Below are 17,279 nucleotides of genomic sequence, written 5' to 3'. Positions count from 1 at the left end.
AGGCCCAGTCATTGGCGGTGAAGTGGTGCTGTTCCGCCGAGCGACTCTCCCGTGCGTGCTGCTGCTGAAACTCCACTATCGCCTGCTGCTGCTTGCACAGTCTGGCCAGCATGTGCAAGGTGGAGTTCCACCTTGTGGGCACGTCGCATATGAGGCGGTGAGCGGGAAGGACGAAGTTACGCTGCAGCGTTGACAGGCGAGCAGCAGCAGGGTGAGAACGCCGAAAGCTCGCACAGACGGCCCGCACTTTATGTAGCAGCTCTGACATGTCAGGGTAATTTTTAAGGAATCTCTGCACCACCAAATTCAGCACATGCGCCAGGCAAAGTATGTGCGTCAAACCGCTAGTCTCAGAGCTGCTATGAGATTTTGCACATTATCACACACCACCAGGCCGGGCTTGAGGCTGACTGGCACAACCCACTCATCAGTCTGTTGTTCAAGGCCCGTCCACAGCTCCTGCGCGATGTGGGGTTTGTCCCCCAAACATATAAGTTTTAAAACTGCCTGCTGTCGTTTACCCCTGGCTGTGCTGAAGTTGGTGGTGAAGGTGTTACGCTGACTGGATGAGGAGCTGGTAGAGGATGAGGAAGCAGAGTAGGAGGAGGAAGCAACAGGAGGCAAACTGAAGCGCCCTGCAATACTCGGTGGTGGAAGGACATGCACCAAAATGCTATCCGCCTCAGGCCCAGCCGCCACTGCATTTACCCAGTGTGCTGTTATGGAGATATAACGGCCCTGACCGTGCTTACTGGTCCACTTATCCGTAGTCAGATGCACTTTGCCAGCGTTTTGGATATGGAGAGCTGAACTATTCCGTGGGACATTGTGGAGATGCTTGGTGACCCAGGTGTTGGTGTTGCTGGCAGATCCTCTGTTTGCAGGGTGCCAGGTGGCACTGTCACTCCAGAGGTGGTTGAAGAGGCCGCGACTGCAGCATAAGAGGAAGCAGGAGGAGCCAGAGACCTTTCTTGGTTTTTGAGGTATCTACTCCACTGCAGCTTGTGATTTGCACTTAAATGCCTGGTCATGCAGGTTGTGCTCAGGTTGAGAACGTTTATGCCTCGCTTCAGGCTCTTATTGCACAGCGTGCAAACCACTAGTGTCTTGTCGTCTGCACATTGTCTGAAGAACTGCCACACCAGGGAACTCCTTGGAGCTGGCTTTGGTGTGCTCGGTCCCTTCCTGCGGTGGGCAGTAGCAGGCGTACTGTCTAGTGGATGGCCGCTCCGCTTTTGCACCCTACTCCCTCTTCTGCTCTGCTGGTGGCTCTGTGCAACCACCGCCTCTTCCTCTGAACTACATAGGTCACTCGCATGACCTTGATTCCATGTGGGGTCGAGGACCTCATCGTCCTCCACATCATCTTCCACCCAGTCTTCACCCCTGCCTTTCTTATCGGTCTGCACACTTTCGAAAGCCCCAGCAGTTGGCACCTGTGTTTCGTCATCATCTGAGACGTGCTGCGATGGTCCTCCCATGTACTCATCTTGAAAGATTAAGTGGTTGGGCATCGGTGCACTCAATCCCTTCCATTTCTGGGCCAGTGCTAGGTGGATGGCCCTGGCAAACCCTGCTAACAGAGTCATCAAAAAGCAGAAGAGACTGCTGCATGACTTGGGGCTCAGACTGCTTGGTTGATTTGCAAGGGGGTGAGGTGAAAGACTGATGGACATCGGCTGCAGGTGCCAACTGTGGTCTTTCAGCAGGAGACTGGGTGGGAGACAATGTGAAGGAACTGGATCCACTGTCAGCAACCCAATCTACTATCGCCTGTACTTGTTCAGGCCTCACTATTCGTAGAGCAGCATTAGGCCCGACCAAATACCGCTGCAGGTTTTGTCGCCTACTCGCACCTGAGGAAGGGGTTTCACTTGTGCGTGTAGCTGGCACAGATTGACCACATCCACCAGCAGCACCACGACCTGGGCCATGTCCCTTATTTGATGCTCTCCTCATATTTTTCAAATTTAGGATCTTGCCCTAAATGGGTGTTTAATTAATAGTAGATCTCACACGGCCTGAACCAGACTAGGCCTCAATAAAATATTTTTTTGCCCAAAATGGCTGTATTTTAAATGCCTGAATCAAACACCTGTATGTAGAGGGTGTATCTCACACGGTCTGAACCAGTGTAGGCCTGAAGTAAATATTTCTTTGCACAAAATGGCTGTATTTCAAATGCCTGATTCAAACCCCTTTATGTAGAGGGAGTATCTCACACAGTCTGAACCAGTGTAGGCCTGAAGTAAATATTTATTTACACACAATGGCTGTATTTCAAATGGCTGTATTTCAAATGCCTGATTCAAACCCCTGTATGTAGAAGGGGTATCTCACACGGTCTGAACCAGTGTAGGCCTGAAGTAAATATTTATTTACACACAATGGCTGTATTTCAAATGGCTGTATTTCAAATGTCTGATTCAAACCCCTGTATGTAGAGGGAGTATCTCACATGGTCTGAACCAGTGTAGGCCTGAAGTAAATATATCTTTGCCCAAAATGGCTGTATTTCAAATGGCTGTATTTCAAATGCCTGAATCAAACCCCTGTATGTAGAGGGAGTATCTCACACGGTCTGAACCAGTGTAGGCCTGAAGTAAATATTTATTTACACACAATGGCTGTATTTCAAATGGCTGTATTTCAAATGCCTGATTCAAACCCCTGTATGTAGAAGGGGTATCTCACACGGTCTGAACCAGTGTAGGCCTGAAGTAAATATTTATTTACACACAATGGCTGTATTTCAAATGGCTGTATTTCAAATGTCTGATTCAAACCCCTTTATGTAGAGGAAGTATCTCACACGGTCTGAACCAGTGTAGGCCTGAAGTACATATTAATTTGCCCAAAATGGCTGTATTTCAAATGGCTGTATTTCAAATGCCTGAATCAAACCCCTGTATGTAGAGGGAGTATCTCACCCAGTCTGAACCAGTGTAGGCCTGAAGTAAATATTTATTTGCACACAATGGCTGTATTTCAAATGCCTGAATCAAACCCCTGTATATAGAGAGGGTATCTCACACGGTCTGAACCAGTGTAGGTCTGAAGTAAATATTTATTTGCACAAAATGGCTGTATTTCAAATGGCTGTATTTCAAATCACTGAATCAAACCCCTGTATGTAGAGGGAGTATCTCACACGTTCTGAACCAGTGTAGGCCTGAAGTAAATATATCTTTGCCCAAAATGGCTGTATTTTAAATGGCTGTATTTCAAATCTCTGAATCAAACTCCTGTATGTAGAGGGAGTTTTTCACACAGTCTGAACCAGTGTAGGCCTGAAGTAAATATTTCTTTGAACAAAATGGCTGTATTTCAAATGGCTGTATTTCAAATGCCTGATTCAAAACCCTGTATGTAGGGGGGTATCTCACACGGTCTGAACCAGTGTAGGCCTGAAGTAAATATTTCTCTGCACAAAATAGCTGTATTTCTTTTTGAAAGCCGCGCGTCTGACATCACTGCCGGTCATGTGATCAGACACAAACTTGCATTGATCTATAGCAGTGATGGTGAACCTTTTACAGACCGAGTGCCCAAACTGCAACCCAAAACTCACTTATTTATCGCGAAGTGCCAACATGGCTATTTACCCTGAATACTAATATAACATATCTTCCATGTATTTTATCATTTATCTATAATAGCCTGCCTACATTCAGTGAGCTGTCTGTGCCATTCATAGCATGCCCTGCGCTGATGAATGGCAGAAAAAGTCTAAGGCATAGTGTTACACCTTGGACTTCTTCCAGGGTGTGGGTGCCCACAGAGAGGGCTCTGAGTGCTGCCTCTAGCACCCGTGCCATAGGTTCGCCATCACTGATCTATAGTATATTTACAATTGTCTGTTTAAAGTCACAATTATCAAGATCAAAGAAGAAATCGATGCTGCTGATGGTGATATTTGCAAGTACTCTAAGATACATATAGATTGGGGCGGAAACACGTCACTCAGGCGCCACAGGAACGCATCAGGAAGGCGCCGGCTGAGGGTGGAAAGCAAGATGCGTTCCAAAATAACGGAAGTAAGATGCATAGAGTCGGATATGACTCTCTGGGACAGCTCAGATGCCACAAAGTGTTGCCATAGTTACATGACGCTACTCCCGTGCTGCAATAAGTCTTCCTACTATACAGCACCTAAGTTCGAATGAGTCAATCACTAGCAGGCTAACTTCTGGTGCCCCCTGGGGATTATAGAGAGGAACAAACTATATTAATCAAGACCCTGGTTTAGTCACCCCATAGATAGGGTGATCCAAGGTGTCCCTATATAGTGGTGTACAATCAATTGGCCATTTGCTTTGGCCATGGTATAAAGGCAAGATTTCCGTCTGTACACTGACTTGATGTCCTGATACTTTTTATATATAGTCAAAACACTGTTGTTTAAAGCATACAGGCTACAGGAAGCACGAAAAGGAGATCTGATCATTGAGACCCATTGGATTCGCGTTTTTTAACCGTTGAATCCACTGGGCCTCTTTACAAAGTATCATTTTATCTCAATCACCGCCTCTGGGGGATCTTCGTACCACCTCAATGACCTGAAACCGTAGGGCACTTACATCACCTGACTGGTATTCCAGGACGTGCCTAGCCACCGGATTATCTCTCCAATGTTTTACATCTCCAATATGGTCTCCCACCCGTCTTCTCAGTTCCCTTTTTGTTTTACCCACATAGTTAGGTGGACAGGGGCAGGTACATAGGTAGACAACTCCCTCAGTCTTGCAGTTGGCAAAGTCTCTCATAATATAACTTGTTCCAGTAGAGACGCTGCAGAAATCTTTAGACTTCAAGATGAATGGACAACAAATACAGTCATTTCCACATCCCAAAGTCCCACAGATTTTTCAACTGAGCCAACTATCACTCTGGGATGGTGCTTTATAGTGGCTATGAATTAACCTGTCCCTAAGTGATCTGCCTCTTCTATATGTTATCATTGGTCTTGGGGGCAAGAACTCCTTTAAATCTGAGTCAGATAATAAGATACCCCAAAATCTCCTTTCTGATTCTGGACATCATAAGTACCAATGATTCTCATCATGTTTGTCTCAGAGAGATATACCGGTGGCTAGGCACGTCCTGGAATACCATTCAGGTGATGTCAGTGCCCTACGGATTCAGGTCATTGAGGTGGTACGAAGATCCCCCAGAGGTGGTGATTGGGATAAAATGATACTTCGTAAAGAGGCCCAGTAAAAACCGTGAATCCAATGGGTCTCAATGAACAGATCTCCTTTTCGTGCTTCCTGTAGCCTGTATGCTTTAAACAACACAGTGTTTTGACTATATATAAAAAGTATCAGGGCATCAAGTCAGTGTACAGACGAAAATCTTGCCTTTATACCATGGCCAAAGCAAATGGCCAATTGATTATACACCACTATATACGGACACCTTGGATCACCCTATCTATGGTGTGACTAAACCAGGGTCTTGATTAATACAGTTTGTCCCTCTCTATAATCCCCAGGGGGCACCAGAAGTTAGCATACTAGTGATTGACTCGTTTGAACTTAGATGCTGTATAGTAAGAAGACTTATTGCAGCACGGGAGTAGCGTCATGTAACTATGGCAACGCTTTGTGGCATCTGCGCTGTCCCAGAGAGTCATATTCAACTCTATACATCTTACTTCGGGGTTTTTTAAGCGCATCATGCGTTCCACCCTCAGCCGGTGCCTTCCTGATGTGCTCCTGTGGCGCCTGAGTGACGTGTTTCCGCCACAATCAATATGTATCTAGACTACTTGCAAATATCACCATCAGCAGCATCGATTTCTTCTTTGATCTTGATAATTGTGATTTTGAACAGAGAATTGTAAATATACTATAGATCAATGCGAGTTTGTCTGATCACATGACCGGAAGTGACGTCAGACGCACGGCTTTCAAAAAGAAGCACTCCCAATCACTGGTGCGGTCCTTTTCATCCTGGTGTCCTTATCACATGTTTCTATTATCTGCAGCGACTTTGTATTAACAAAACGCTGTCCCCTGATTAACCATTTGGATATCTCCACTTGGGGAAACGCGTTGGAAAGACTTTTCACTCGGTAGGGATATCTAGAGTGTCTGAGGGTTTAGCCACCGAGAAGTGGGGTCACCCCTTTCGGGGCGGATGCTCTGCTTGCAGGCAGGGATAGCCGGTAGGAACAACCTAGGGAAAGAAGATCTTCCCCACCCCATGTTCCTGGCTGCAGACCCACAGACAACTTGGTGATGGGTAACCGTGAGTCCCTCAAAACCATGAGATCGTCTGTATACAAGTAACCGTGAGTCTTTATCAAACAACTGCTGGTTATTGTGTATAAATCTATAGGACTTATCAGATATACAGATGTGAGGCTGGTTGCCCTTCCGCTGCTGTAATGGTATCTGTTTTACTGATACTGCATCTTCAGTACACACATTGTATATAGTTCAGCATACCTACCTTTATTAGCTAGAAGCTTTGGGGTTCATTATTTTATCTGTAGATCAATAAAAGTTAATTTTTAGGGGTTTGTTTGTTCAGTGATAGCTTTATTTGGTTCCCCTACGCAAATGTACCTAGCATGTCTGTGATATGTTAATTTAGCATGCATAAAAAAAATTCTGTATCCTTACCTCTCCTACTATTTTAACGTCATCTCTTCCATACCATTCAGGTTCATATACTTCATGAAGTGATTCCGTAAGCTTCAAAGACGCTTCTTGCATTCCTATAAAAAATAAAAAATTTGCAATCCATTTGCTTACGTTGTGAGGGACCAGAAGATGTGAGATCCAGGAGGGTTCTGGATATTTAGTTTATCATCTAAAATAAACATGGACACTAGCAAAAATTACAATTTTACCCCTTCATTTAAAAAAAGTAAAAAGCAAACAGTTGCTAAATACAGATTCAAAAAAGCATGGAGGAGAAATTACTCATTAAGGCTACAATGTGTGTTCTGGAGTCCAGTCTTGCATGGAAGGTGGCAGTAGTAGGATCTTTTCTAGGGAGAAGTTGTGTGCTGGAACATGCCTGGCTAGATTAATTCTGCTTCTGAGTGAAAAATGTAATCTTGTCATTAGGCAAGAAACTTAAATATGCGTCAAAGAATAGAGAAATATAAATCAACTTCAAAGAGGAGCATTCTATAGGAATGTTTTTGGCGTAGTGAGGGGAATACCAGATACTATTTTCTTTTAATAGGACCTTTAATTTCATAAAAAAGCTGTAGTACCAATTACGATTAATACTGAATATAAATGTATACCATTAACTTATTGTTACTATTTGCATTCACATTTTATATACTCAGGAACAAAAATTGAGTCTGCTCATTGCAACCACCAAACTTCTATTTGTAGAATTAATCCTATACAATCCTATCAATGGAAATCCTTTCCCTTAGTTGGATCACTAATTGCTCATGCTTCTAAATGTTTTTCATCCATTAATGGTAAACACTTTTGTAGGTTTAGCTTCACTATTTTTGACTAAATTTATGTGGGAGAATTATACCATGGGATTTACTATTTTTTTGATTATGCCCTAATGAGTGCTGCAGTTTTGTAATGTCAAAACAATTCCAAACACTCATCATATCGGAGGTAATCTATGGTCAATTTGCCTGTTTTCTTCAGTATTTACTGGTGATTTTCCTATGATTTGTGGGTGAGGTCGTTCTTTAAGACTACTACCTTAAAATAAAAAAAGCAGCAACAGGATGGAAAATTTAGCAAAAATAGATACTTCTGCTGTACCTACTGTAGGCAACATGTCAATATCCTGACTTGAACTGACCAACTACTGACAGGTATGCACAAGCAGGAGGCAATGCTCGTAAAATAACCCAGGGTCAGTTGGCAGGTGTGATGTCCTGGCTCATAAAATATTTAAATCATGACAGAATGTAGAACTGACATTTGGCAGCTGATACAACTTATTAGGCTTAGAGAGACTAAGATCCATGAAAAGAAATTTAATTCACAGGATGGTTTTCATCTCATTTTCTATTTCAAAAGAGATGATTTACATGAGTTACTTTCATCATAGTTTGGATAAGGGGTAAGTATGCCATCTGTTAAAAAAGAAGGAATGCAGCACTGTGAGAATGACTTTGAAATGGTGAAAGAAATTAGTTTTTAATTGCAATTGACATCATGCTCAGTTCCAATATAATTTTTAGTTAAAAGACACTTCAAAATACTCTTCTATTCCTCCAAATGGCCAATAATAGGAAAACAACATTGTACAACAATCAGAAAAAAACTTTCTGCCACAACTTTTTATCTTAAAGATCTGGATACAATGCTGATTTGACGTTAACATTGCATTGACTAGGTAAACTTCACTCTAAGGCATACAGTATGTTGAATTGGGAAAACCATTTTATATAAGAAAATAATTGATACCAGGATATTTTTAAATACATTGTATTACATTGTATTCTTGTCCTAAGTTACAGCCTACAATATGAAATGCTGCATTCTCAACTTTGTCAGCTTCAGAGCAGAGATCTCCATTTCATAATTGTTTAAATCTCACTTTGTGAAAACGAACTAAACACTTTGAAGAGCTCTTTCTGTCTTGGATTTATATTAATGCTTGGACGGAAAGTGTTCAGTTGTTCCCTTGAACACGTACCCAGCATCCTCAACAGTAGGAGTTGTACTGCCTGGTCTACACTATTAACCAGACTAAGTAACAATCATGTCTGAGTCAAGTTAGAGTATTTTAGGCATCATCACTGTATCATACAAAAGTTGATCCACTTTCTAATATACTGAGTTTCTATTCCTCACCAGTTCCAAGATATTTGTTTGCTGTCAGTGAATGAACATGTTATGGTTACTATAAATATGTACAAATCTAACACTTCTCACGTCTGATAATTTGTTAAATTAGCTGTTAGGTCCCTTTCACATAGATATAATATGGATCCATTTAAGTGTTCATGTTACAACCACAACACCATTGACTACCCTATCCCGCCATTCTGGTGAAGCAAACTTAGATTATTCTACAACCCAATAGCAATACAAATTTGGTTCAGTAGAAATACTCAGATTTGAAGGTTGCAGGTAGTATCAAAAAAGTTCTACATCAGAACAGTAGACAGTAAGAGAGCAAGAATGCTGGGCAAAGACTAACAATCAAAGTCAAACAGAGACTAAAATAATAATTATAATTATGGCTGTGTGAAACCAGAAGTAGTAGAACCCTGAATAAAGCTCTATGGTATAATACAGGTTCAGAACCTGTGTAAAATAAGGCAGTACATTTATAAAACTGCTCATCATTAATGTGGAATCATTTTGTATATAAAATGGTGGACAAAGCCTAACATTAACTGGAATATGATATAATAATAAGACTAATATGGATACACAAGATGGCTTCAATAACCACTTACACACACTTCCAGGACTTTGCCTAAAGAAAGAGAATATATCTGAGGACAAGAAACTCCAACCTGGACCTATGTATGCTGGGAGAGCATCCTGTCTGTTTCAGCTATTCGGAGATAGGTTTCAATGGTGCTGTTGACAAGCTAATCTCTTTCAGGAATTCCCGAGTCATTGTACAACCAGGAGCTCCTTATTCCTCAAAAATCTGCCTTATCTACTGCTGAAGTCCCCTAGAAGCTTCTCCCTTAAACCCCTCTCTGTTAGTCTGTCCCCTCCACACCCTTACCAGAGACAGAATGCACACAGATGGGACATACATGCATTGATAGACACAGAAACAGATAGCTACGGAGCTGGACACAAACCACTTACACAGAAAATAGACATGAAAAAAGGATCAGTTCTAATTGATATAGGGCATATCCCCTTTACAAACATACAATGATTCCAGCTTACCTTTGATAGCAGCCAAATATGCTCGTAGCTCTCTCTGTAACCGAGTACCTTCTGACTGTAAAAAAAATAATGATACTATTATTATAGTACATACTAATTACATTACAACAATGTCTCATTACAATGATAGTGTATTAAGCAATGGTGCTATACCAGAAGGTAGCAAAAGAAGGCACAATTTTATAGAGACTGTCCATTCCCTTGAAGGAAGTGACCTCACTGGACAAATGTTTATACAATATATACATATTCTGAACACATGGAGGTTGTCTTCCATCTAAAACAGGCCTTTTTTTCTGAAACACCGCTACTCTTATTATTTATTGCTGAAATACCCACTAAAACCATTTTGAGTGATGCAAAGAAAGCCCAACTATAATGTCTGCAGATCAATTAGGGTAATATCATAATTAGAAAACAGAAAGAGGGGGATTTAGCTGCAGCCTTTGGCAAAGTGTTGCAGTAAAATAGGACAAGGAAGAGAAAGGAAGTTTTACGTCTGTGTCCACTGCTCCACTTCCTCTGTGTCTGCCTTTCCGGGGTGTATATGTGAATAGAAGCTTAATTCAGTATATCTCGTCTCAGGTTCAGCACTGCAGGGGCTACAACTTTTTTCTCCTTGCTCTGACTATTGTTGTCCAGCTGCTGGCTAACTAGCTCATCAGCTTGCCTATAAATACCTGCTTGTCTCTCTCACTCTTTGCCTGACCAACACAGGTCCTGCTAGGTTCTGCTAGTCTGCTTTTCCATGGTATCTGGGCTATAATTATTCTACCTATAGGTATACTGACAGTTGCCTCCCAGTACTTTGATCTCAAACTGTTCCTGACCATGAGCTAGCCTTGTTCCTTTGGTACTCCGCTCTGGTCTCCCTGATCTTCTTGAGTCAAGAGCCTACTATTCCTGGTCATTGGCCCAGTAGATCTACATCCTCAGATCATGACAGAGAGAGTAGCCACAGAAGGAGACATCTAACACACAATAAAGCTCTTGCTTTGGACTAGTTTGTGCACTCAGCATATAAGGAGAGAGAAATTGTTGATTTACAAAAACCAGCAGAAGCAAAGAAAACACCCAAAATATTATTGATACCTACAACATTTCTGTTTACAAAACCTCTGATATACAATGCCCTGTGAAAGTATCCACCCCCTTGGTGTATTTCCTGCTTTGTTGCATTACAGCCTGAGTATTAAAATGTTTTTTAGGGGGAGGGCGGTTGTACCATTGAGTTACACAACATGTCTACCACTGTGAAGGTACAACATATTTTACTTTGACACACAAACAATAATTAAGACAAAAAGCAGAAAATGTTAATGTACATAGGTATTCATCCCCTGTGAATACTTTATGTGAGATGTTTGTTTGGTCCTGTTGAAATCTGCAATGGACAGATCTGAAATCTGTCTATGGACAGCACAATGGAAGTCTCCTTCATTTCTTCTGTGGGTATCCTCTTCTGCTAAGTAGATGTATCATACAGTTACAATGATCTACTCATAGTTCAGTACATATTACGCTTACTGTCTAACAAAACTATGCTATGGCTCAGATAATGACCTCATAGAAATGGCAATTTACAGCTTCTATGGAAAATCATGAATATTGTATATTGCTATGCAGTAAGTGGTGAATTTGTTTTATTTCACTGCTTTTCTTCCAAATATACAATCCAGATTGAGTAAAGTCTGTCAAGTGTTTAGAACTTCTCCATTGTTGGCACAAAGATAACATTGGCGAATGCTGAAATACTTCTTTGACTGCAAGATAAAATCATCTGCCATCAGATAACTTTGAAGATTGGTTATGTACTGTATGTTACACTGCAGTACAAATCACAAAATCTATAGCCATCATCAAATGAGTAAATCACTAAGTAACAGATTAGAATAAAAAAAAAAGCTAAATTTAAATCAGTCTAAATTCCTGAAATATATTCTTTATTTTAAAGGGATTCTATCATCAGAATTTAGGCCTATAATCTAAACATATGGCGAGGTCCGTACTAATACACAGATCCTAAATTGACCTTATCAAATGCGCCTGTGGCTCTATAATCATATAAAACAAGTTTATATAACCTGTCACTCACGTCACAATTGTGTCCAAGGTACGTCTCACGATGCAATGTGCCCGGCTGCAGCCATCTCCTTTCGGTGCCCAGCGCCGCCTTCTGAATAGAAATCGAAGCCCTCCTTTTCATTAGATCTGCCTACCTCAGTTCATCGCCGCCTCTCTAACGTCCCCTCTCCTCAGCCAGTACTTGCGCGTGCGCACTAGGTATCACCTGATGCGCCTGTGCGGACTCCAGGCAGCGGCCTTGTTATGCGAAGTGCGCATGCGCCGGGTGATACCTAGTGCGCACGCGTGGGTACTGGTTGAGGAGAGCGAACGTTAGAGAGGCGGCAATGAACTGAGGTAGGCAGATCTAATGAAAAGGAGGGCGTTGATTTTGATTCAGAAGGCGGCACTGGGCACCGAAAGGAGATGGCTGCAGCCGGGCACATTGCATTGTGAGACGTCCCCTTGGACACAATTGTGACGTGAGTGACAGGTTATATAAACCTGTTTTATATGATTATAGAGTCACAGGCACATTTGATAAGGTCAATTTAGGATTCTGTGTAATAGTACGGACCTCGCCATATGTTTAGGTTATGGGCCAAATTTCTGATGACAGAATCCCTTTAAGTTATAGAGAAATTAGGGCATTTCTGAAGCCAGTTTTGATTTAGTTTGCAGTGGAGTGAGATGTGCCAAACTTATTAGAATGTCTCTTATTGTTTGGCACGGAAGGTCTATATACCAGAATCTGAAATCATTTTAGGATTTAACCACTTAAGGACCACAGGTTTATACCCCCCTAGTGACCAGGCCCTTTTTTTACAAATCGGCACTCCACAACTTTAGCGGTTTATTGCTAGGTCATGCAACTTACCACCCAAATGAATTTTACCTCCTTTTCTTCTCACTAATAGAGATTTAATTTGGTGGTATTTCATTGCTGCTGACATTTTTACTTTTTTTGTTATTAATCGAAATTCAACAAAATTTTTGCAAAAAAATGACATTTTTCACTTTCAGTTGTTACATTTTTCAAAAAAAACAACATCTATATATAAATTTTCCTCTAAATTTATTGTTTTACATGTCTTTGATAAAAAAAAATGTTTGGGGGAAAAAATGGTTTGGGTAAAAGTTATAGCGTTTACAAACTATGGTACAAAAATGTGAATTTCCGCTTTTTGAAGCACCTCTGACTTTCTGAGCACCTGTCATGTTTCCTGAGGTTCTACAATGCCCAGACAGTAGAAAAACCCCACAAATGACCCCATTTCGGAAAGTAGACACCCTAAGGTATTTTCTGATGGGCATAGAGAGTTGATAGAACTTTTTATTTTTTGTCATAAGTTAGCGGAAAATGATGAATTTTTATATTTTTTTTCCTTACAAAGTCTCATATTCCACTAACTTGTGACAAAAAATAAAAACATCCATGAACTCACTATGCCCATCATGAATATCTTGGGGTGTCTTCTTTCCAAAATGGGGTCACTTGTGGGGTAGTTTTACTGCCCTGGCATTTTAGGGGTCCAGATGCGTGAGAAGTAGTTTGAAATCAAAATCTGTAAAAAATGGCCTGTGAAATCCGAAAGGAGCTCTTTGGAATGTGGGCCCATTTGCCCACCTTGGCTGCAAAAAAGTGTCACACATGTGGTATCGCCGTACTCAGAAGAAGTTGGGCAATGTGTTTTGGGGTGTCTTTTTACATATACCCATGCTCTGTGAGAGAAATATCTTGGCAAAAGACAACTTTTCCAATTTTTTTATACAAAGTTGGCATTTGACCAAGATATTTATCTCACCCAGCATGGGTATATGTAAAATGACACCGCAAAACGCATTCCCCAACTTCTCCTGAGTACGGCGATACCACATGTGTGACACTTTTTTGCAGCCAAGGTGGGCAAAGGGCCCACATTCCAAAGAGCACCTTTCGGATTTCACAGGCCATTTTTTACACATTTTGATTGCAAACTACTTCTCACGCAGATGGGCCCCTAAATTGCCAGGGCAGTATAATTACCCCACAAGTGACCCCATTTTGGAAAGAAGACACCCCAAGGTATTCCGTGAGGGGCATGGCGAGTTCCTAGATTTTTTTATTTTTTGTCACAAGTTAGCGGAAAATGATGATTTTTTTTTATTTTTATTACAAAGTCTCATATTCCACTAACTTGCGACAAAAAATAAAAAAATCTAGGAACTCGTCATGCCCCTCACGAATACCTTGGGGTGTCTTCTTTCCAAAATGGGGTAACTTGTGGGGTAGTTATACTTCCCTGGCATTTTAGGGGCCCAAATGTGTGTGAAGTAGTTTGCAATCAAAATGTGTAAAAAATGGCCGGTGAAATCCGAAAGGTGCTCTTTGGAATGTGGGCCCCTTTGCCCACCTAGGCTGCAAAAAAGTGTCACACATGTGGTATCGCCGTACTCAGGAGAAGTTGGGGAATGTGTTTTGGGGTGTCTTTTTACATATACCCATGCTGGGTGAGATAAATATCTTGGTCAAATGCCAACTTTGTATAAAAAAATTGGAAAAGTTGTCTTTTGCTGAGATATTTCTCTCACGCAGCGTGGGTATATGTAAAATGACACCCCAAAACACATTCCCCAACTTCTCCTGAGTACGGCGATACCACATGTGTGACACTTTTGTGCAGCCTAGGTGGGCAAAGGGGCCACATTCCAAAGAGCACCTTTCGGATTTCACAGGCCATTTTTTACACATTTTGATTGCAAACTACTTCTCACGCATATGGGCCCCTAAAATGCCAGGGCAGTATAACTACCCCACAAGTGACCCCATTTTGGAAAGAAGACACCCCAAGGTATTTCATGATGGGCATAGTGAGTTCATGGAAGTTTTTATTTTTTGTCACAAGTTAGTGGAATATGAGACTTTGTAAGGAAAAAAATAAAAAATAAAAATCATAATTTTCCGCTAACTTGTGACAAAAAATAAAAAATTCTAGGAACTCGCCATGCCCCTCACGGAATACCTTGGGGTGTCTTCTTTCCAAAATGGGGTCACTTGTGGGGTAGTTATAACTGCCCCTGGTAGTTATACTGCCCTCAGCTCATATGCCTCGGCAAACGTATCTTTTACTGCAGAGGAGAAATCTCGTCTTGCAGCGCCGCATACAACGACTTTTGTTTAATCTGACAGCAGCGCAATGCTTCTGTCAGAATGCACATTAGTGCTGCAGCTGCTTGATCGCTTGGTCCACCTAGAAGGTAAAAAAAAAAAACAGGCCGCAACGCAATAAATTTATTAACATTAACTTTAGAGAACATTAACTTTTATAAACTTTTGAAACTGAACAATAACTTTTTTGCTTACCGGTGATCGCCCAGAGATGTGGCAAAGTACATTATGCACTTTGTCCCAGGTGAAAGGAGAGGTTTGTGGCAGCTCTGTGTGAATGGGCCCTAAGACTCCTGTGTGCCTGTCCTGTGTACGCAATCCCTACGCTAATAGTGTACCTGAGTGTGGAACTTGCGGAAACACTCCCCTATGCATAGGGCAGGCTGGTCAGGACAGTCTGGATAAAAAAAGGTGGTGTCACGCCTTATTTCACCCCTGCTACAGATACAACATCTTTTTCTTGGGGAACGTTGATTTAGGGTACCAGGATAGACAGACGGGAAGTGTCTGCCATGTAGCTGGCTCACTACATCAGGGCCTTGGTGCACGGACCCTCCTGGATACAGGATTTCCAAAATGAACTCTTCCTGGAATTTTAGGAAGGATCCTGTTCTCCCAGCCTTACTGTAGAGAACAAAACTATTGTACATCGCCAATTGGATCAAATAAACAGACACCTTCTTATACCAGCGTCTGGTGTGTCGGGAAACTAAATAGGGAGCCAACATCTGGTCATTGAAGTCCACCCCTCCCATGTGAAGGTTATAGTCGTGGACAGAGAGGGGTTTCACAATGACTCCAGTTGCCCTTTCAATTTGTACAGTGGTGTCTGCGTGAATGGTGGACAGAAGGTAAATGTCCCTCTTGTCCCTCCACTTCAACGCAAGCAGTTCTTGGTCACACAAGGCAGCCCTCTCCCCCCGTGCAAGTTGGGTACTAACGAGCCGTTGGGGGAAGCCCCGGCGACTAGGTCGCGCGGTGCCACAGCATTGAATTCCGACTAGATGTAAGTGCCGAAAGAGGGCCACGCTTGAGTAAAAATTGTCCACGTATAAGTGGTACCCCTTGTGGAGTAAGGGTGACACCAAGTACCAGACAATCTTGCCACTGCTCCCCAGGTAGTCAGGACATCCGACCGGCTCCAGTTTTGAATCTTTTCCCTCATAGACCCTAAAACGATATGTATAGCCTGTGGCCCTTTCACAGAGCTTATACAGTTTGACCCCATACCGGGCGCGCTTGCTGGGGATGTACTGTTTTATGCCAAGGCGCCCGGTAAAATGTACTAGGGACTCGTCTATGCAGATGTTTTGATTAGGGGTATACGCATCTGCAAATCTGGATGACAAATGGTCTATGAGGGGCCGAATTTTATGGAGCCGGTCATAAGCAGGGTAGCCTCTTGGATGACAGGTGCTATTGTCAGCGAAATGCATAAAGCACATGATGGCCTCAAAACGCGCCCTAGACATTGCAGCAGAGAACATGGGCATGTAATGTATTGGGTCTTTAGACCAATATGACCGCAATACATTTTTTTAGTTAGACCCATGCTCAGGAGAAGGCCCCAAAAAATTTTAACTCGGAAACTGTGACTGGTTTCCACTGGAAAGGCTGGGCATAGAAGCTTTCCGGATTGGCGGTAATAAACTGTGTGGCGTAGTGGTTGGTTTCTGCCACAACTAGGTCATAGAGATCCGCTGTGAAGAACAGCTCAAAAAACTGAAGGGCCGATCCTAAATGAGCCGTCTCCACGCGAACTCCAGACTAGGCGGTGAAAGGGGGCAATACGGGTGCGGCGGAAGCAGGGGATTGCCAATTAGGATTTGCCAGCACCTCTGGGAGACTAAGGGTTCTACAGGCCTGTGAACGCGGTGGCTGCGACAGGGGAGTTATTGTTCGTGCCACCGTACCAGCTGGAATTGCCCTTCTGGTGCTCGCCATTTCACCAGGGAATACGGCAGTGCTGGTAGAAGGTCCAGGATGTGCTGCGCTGCTGGTGTATGCCGCACCATAAACAAGATCAGTGCTAGCACCACTCTGCTGCAAATGAGGATCATCATGCAGGGTTTGCAGAACTCTGACATGGGATCGGGTACGCCTGACCGTAGCAGGGACCTCTACCTCGTCATCTTCGCTAGCGGTTAGAGTGCCACTGCTGTCTACAGGTTCATATTCTGAACCACTGGATTCAGCGGATGAGGCGTCCC

At 42.5% G+C, this 17,279-nt stretch overlaps 1 protein-coding gene across 1 annotated transcript in view; it reads right to left on the bottom strand.

Moving 5' to 3' along the window:
• AMPH (amphiphysin) overlaps positions 1-17,279 on the bottom strand; it is a 301,192-nt gene that overhangs the window by 169,283 nt on the left and 114,630 nt on the right. The window contains 2 exon segments of the mRNA XM_044294372.1: positions 6,630-6,724; positions 9,858-9,912. Coding sequence (XP_044150307.1) covers positions 6,630-6,724; positions 9,858-9,912 — 150 coding nt within the window.

Source organism: Bufo gargarizans, chromosome 5 (assembly GCF_014858855.1).
Source record: "Bufo gargarizans isolate SCDJY-AF-19 chromosome 5, ASM1485885v1, whole genome shotgun sequence".
In the NCBI taxonomy this organism is placed as follows: Eukaryota; Metazoa; Chordata; class Amphibia; order Anura; family Bufonidae; genus Bufo; species Bufo gargarizans.
The sequence above is the reverse complement of the archived record's forward strand: the minus strand, read 5'-3'. Positions and strand labels throughout refer to the sequence as shown.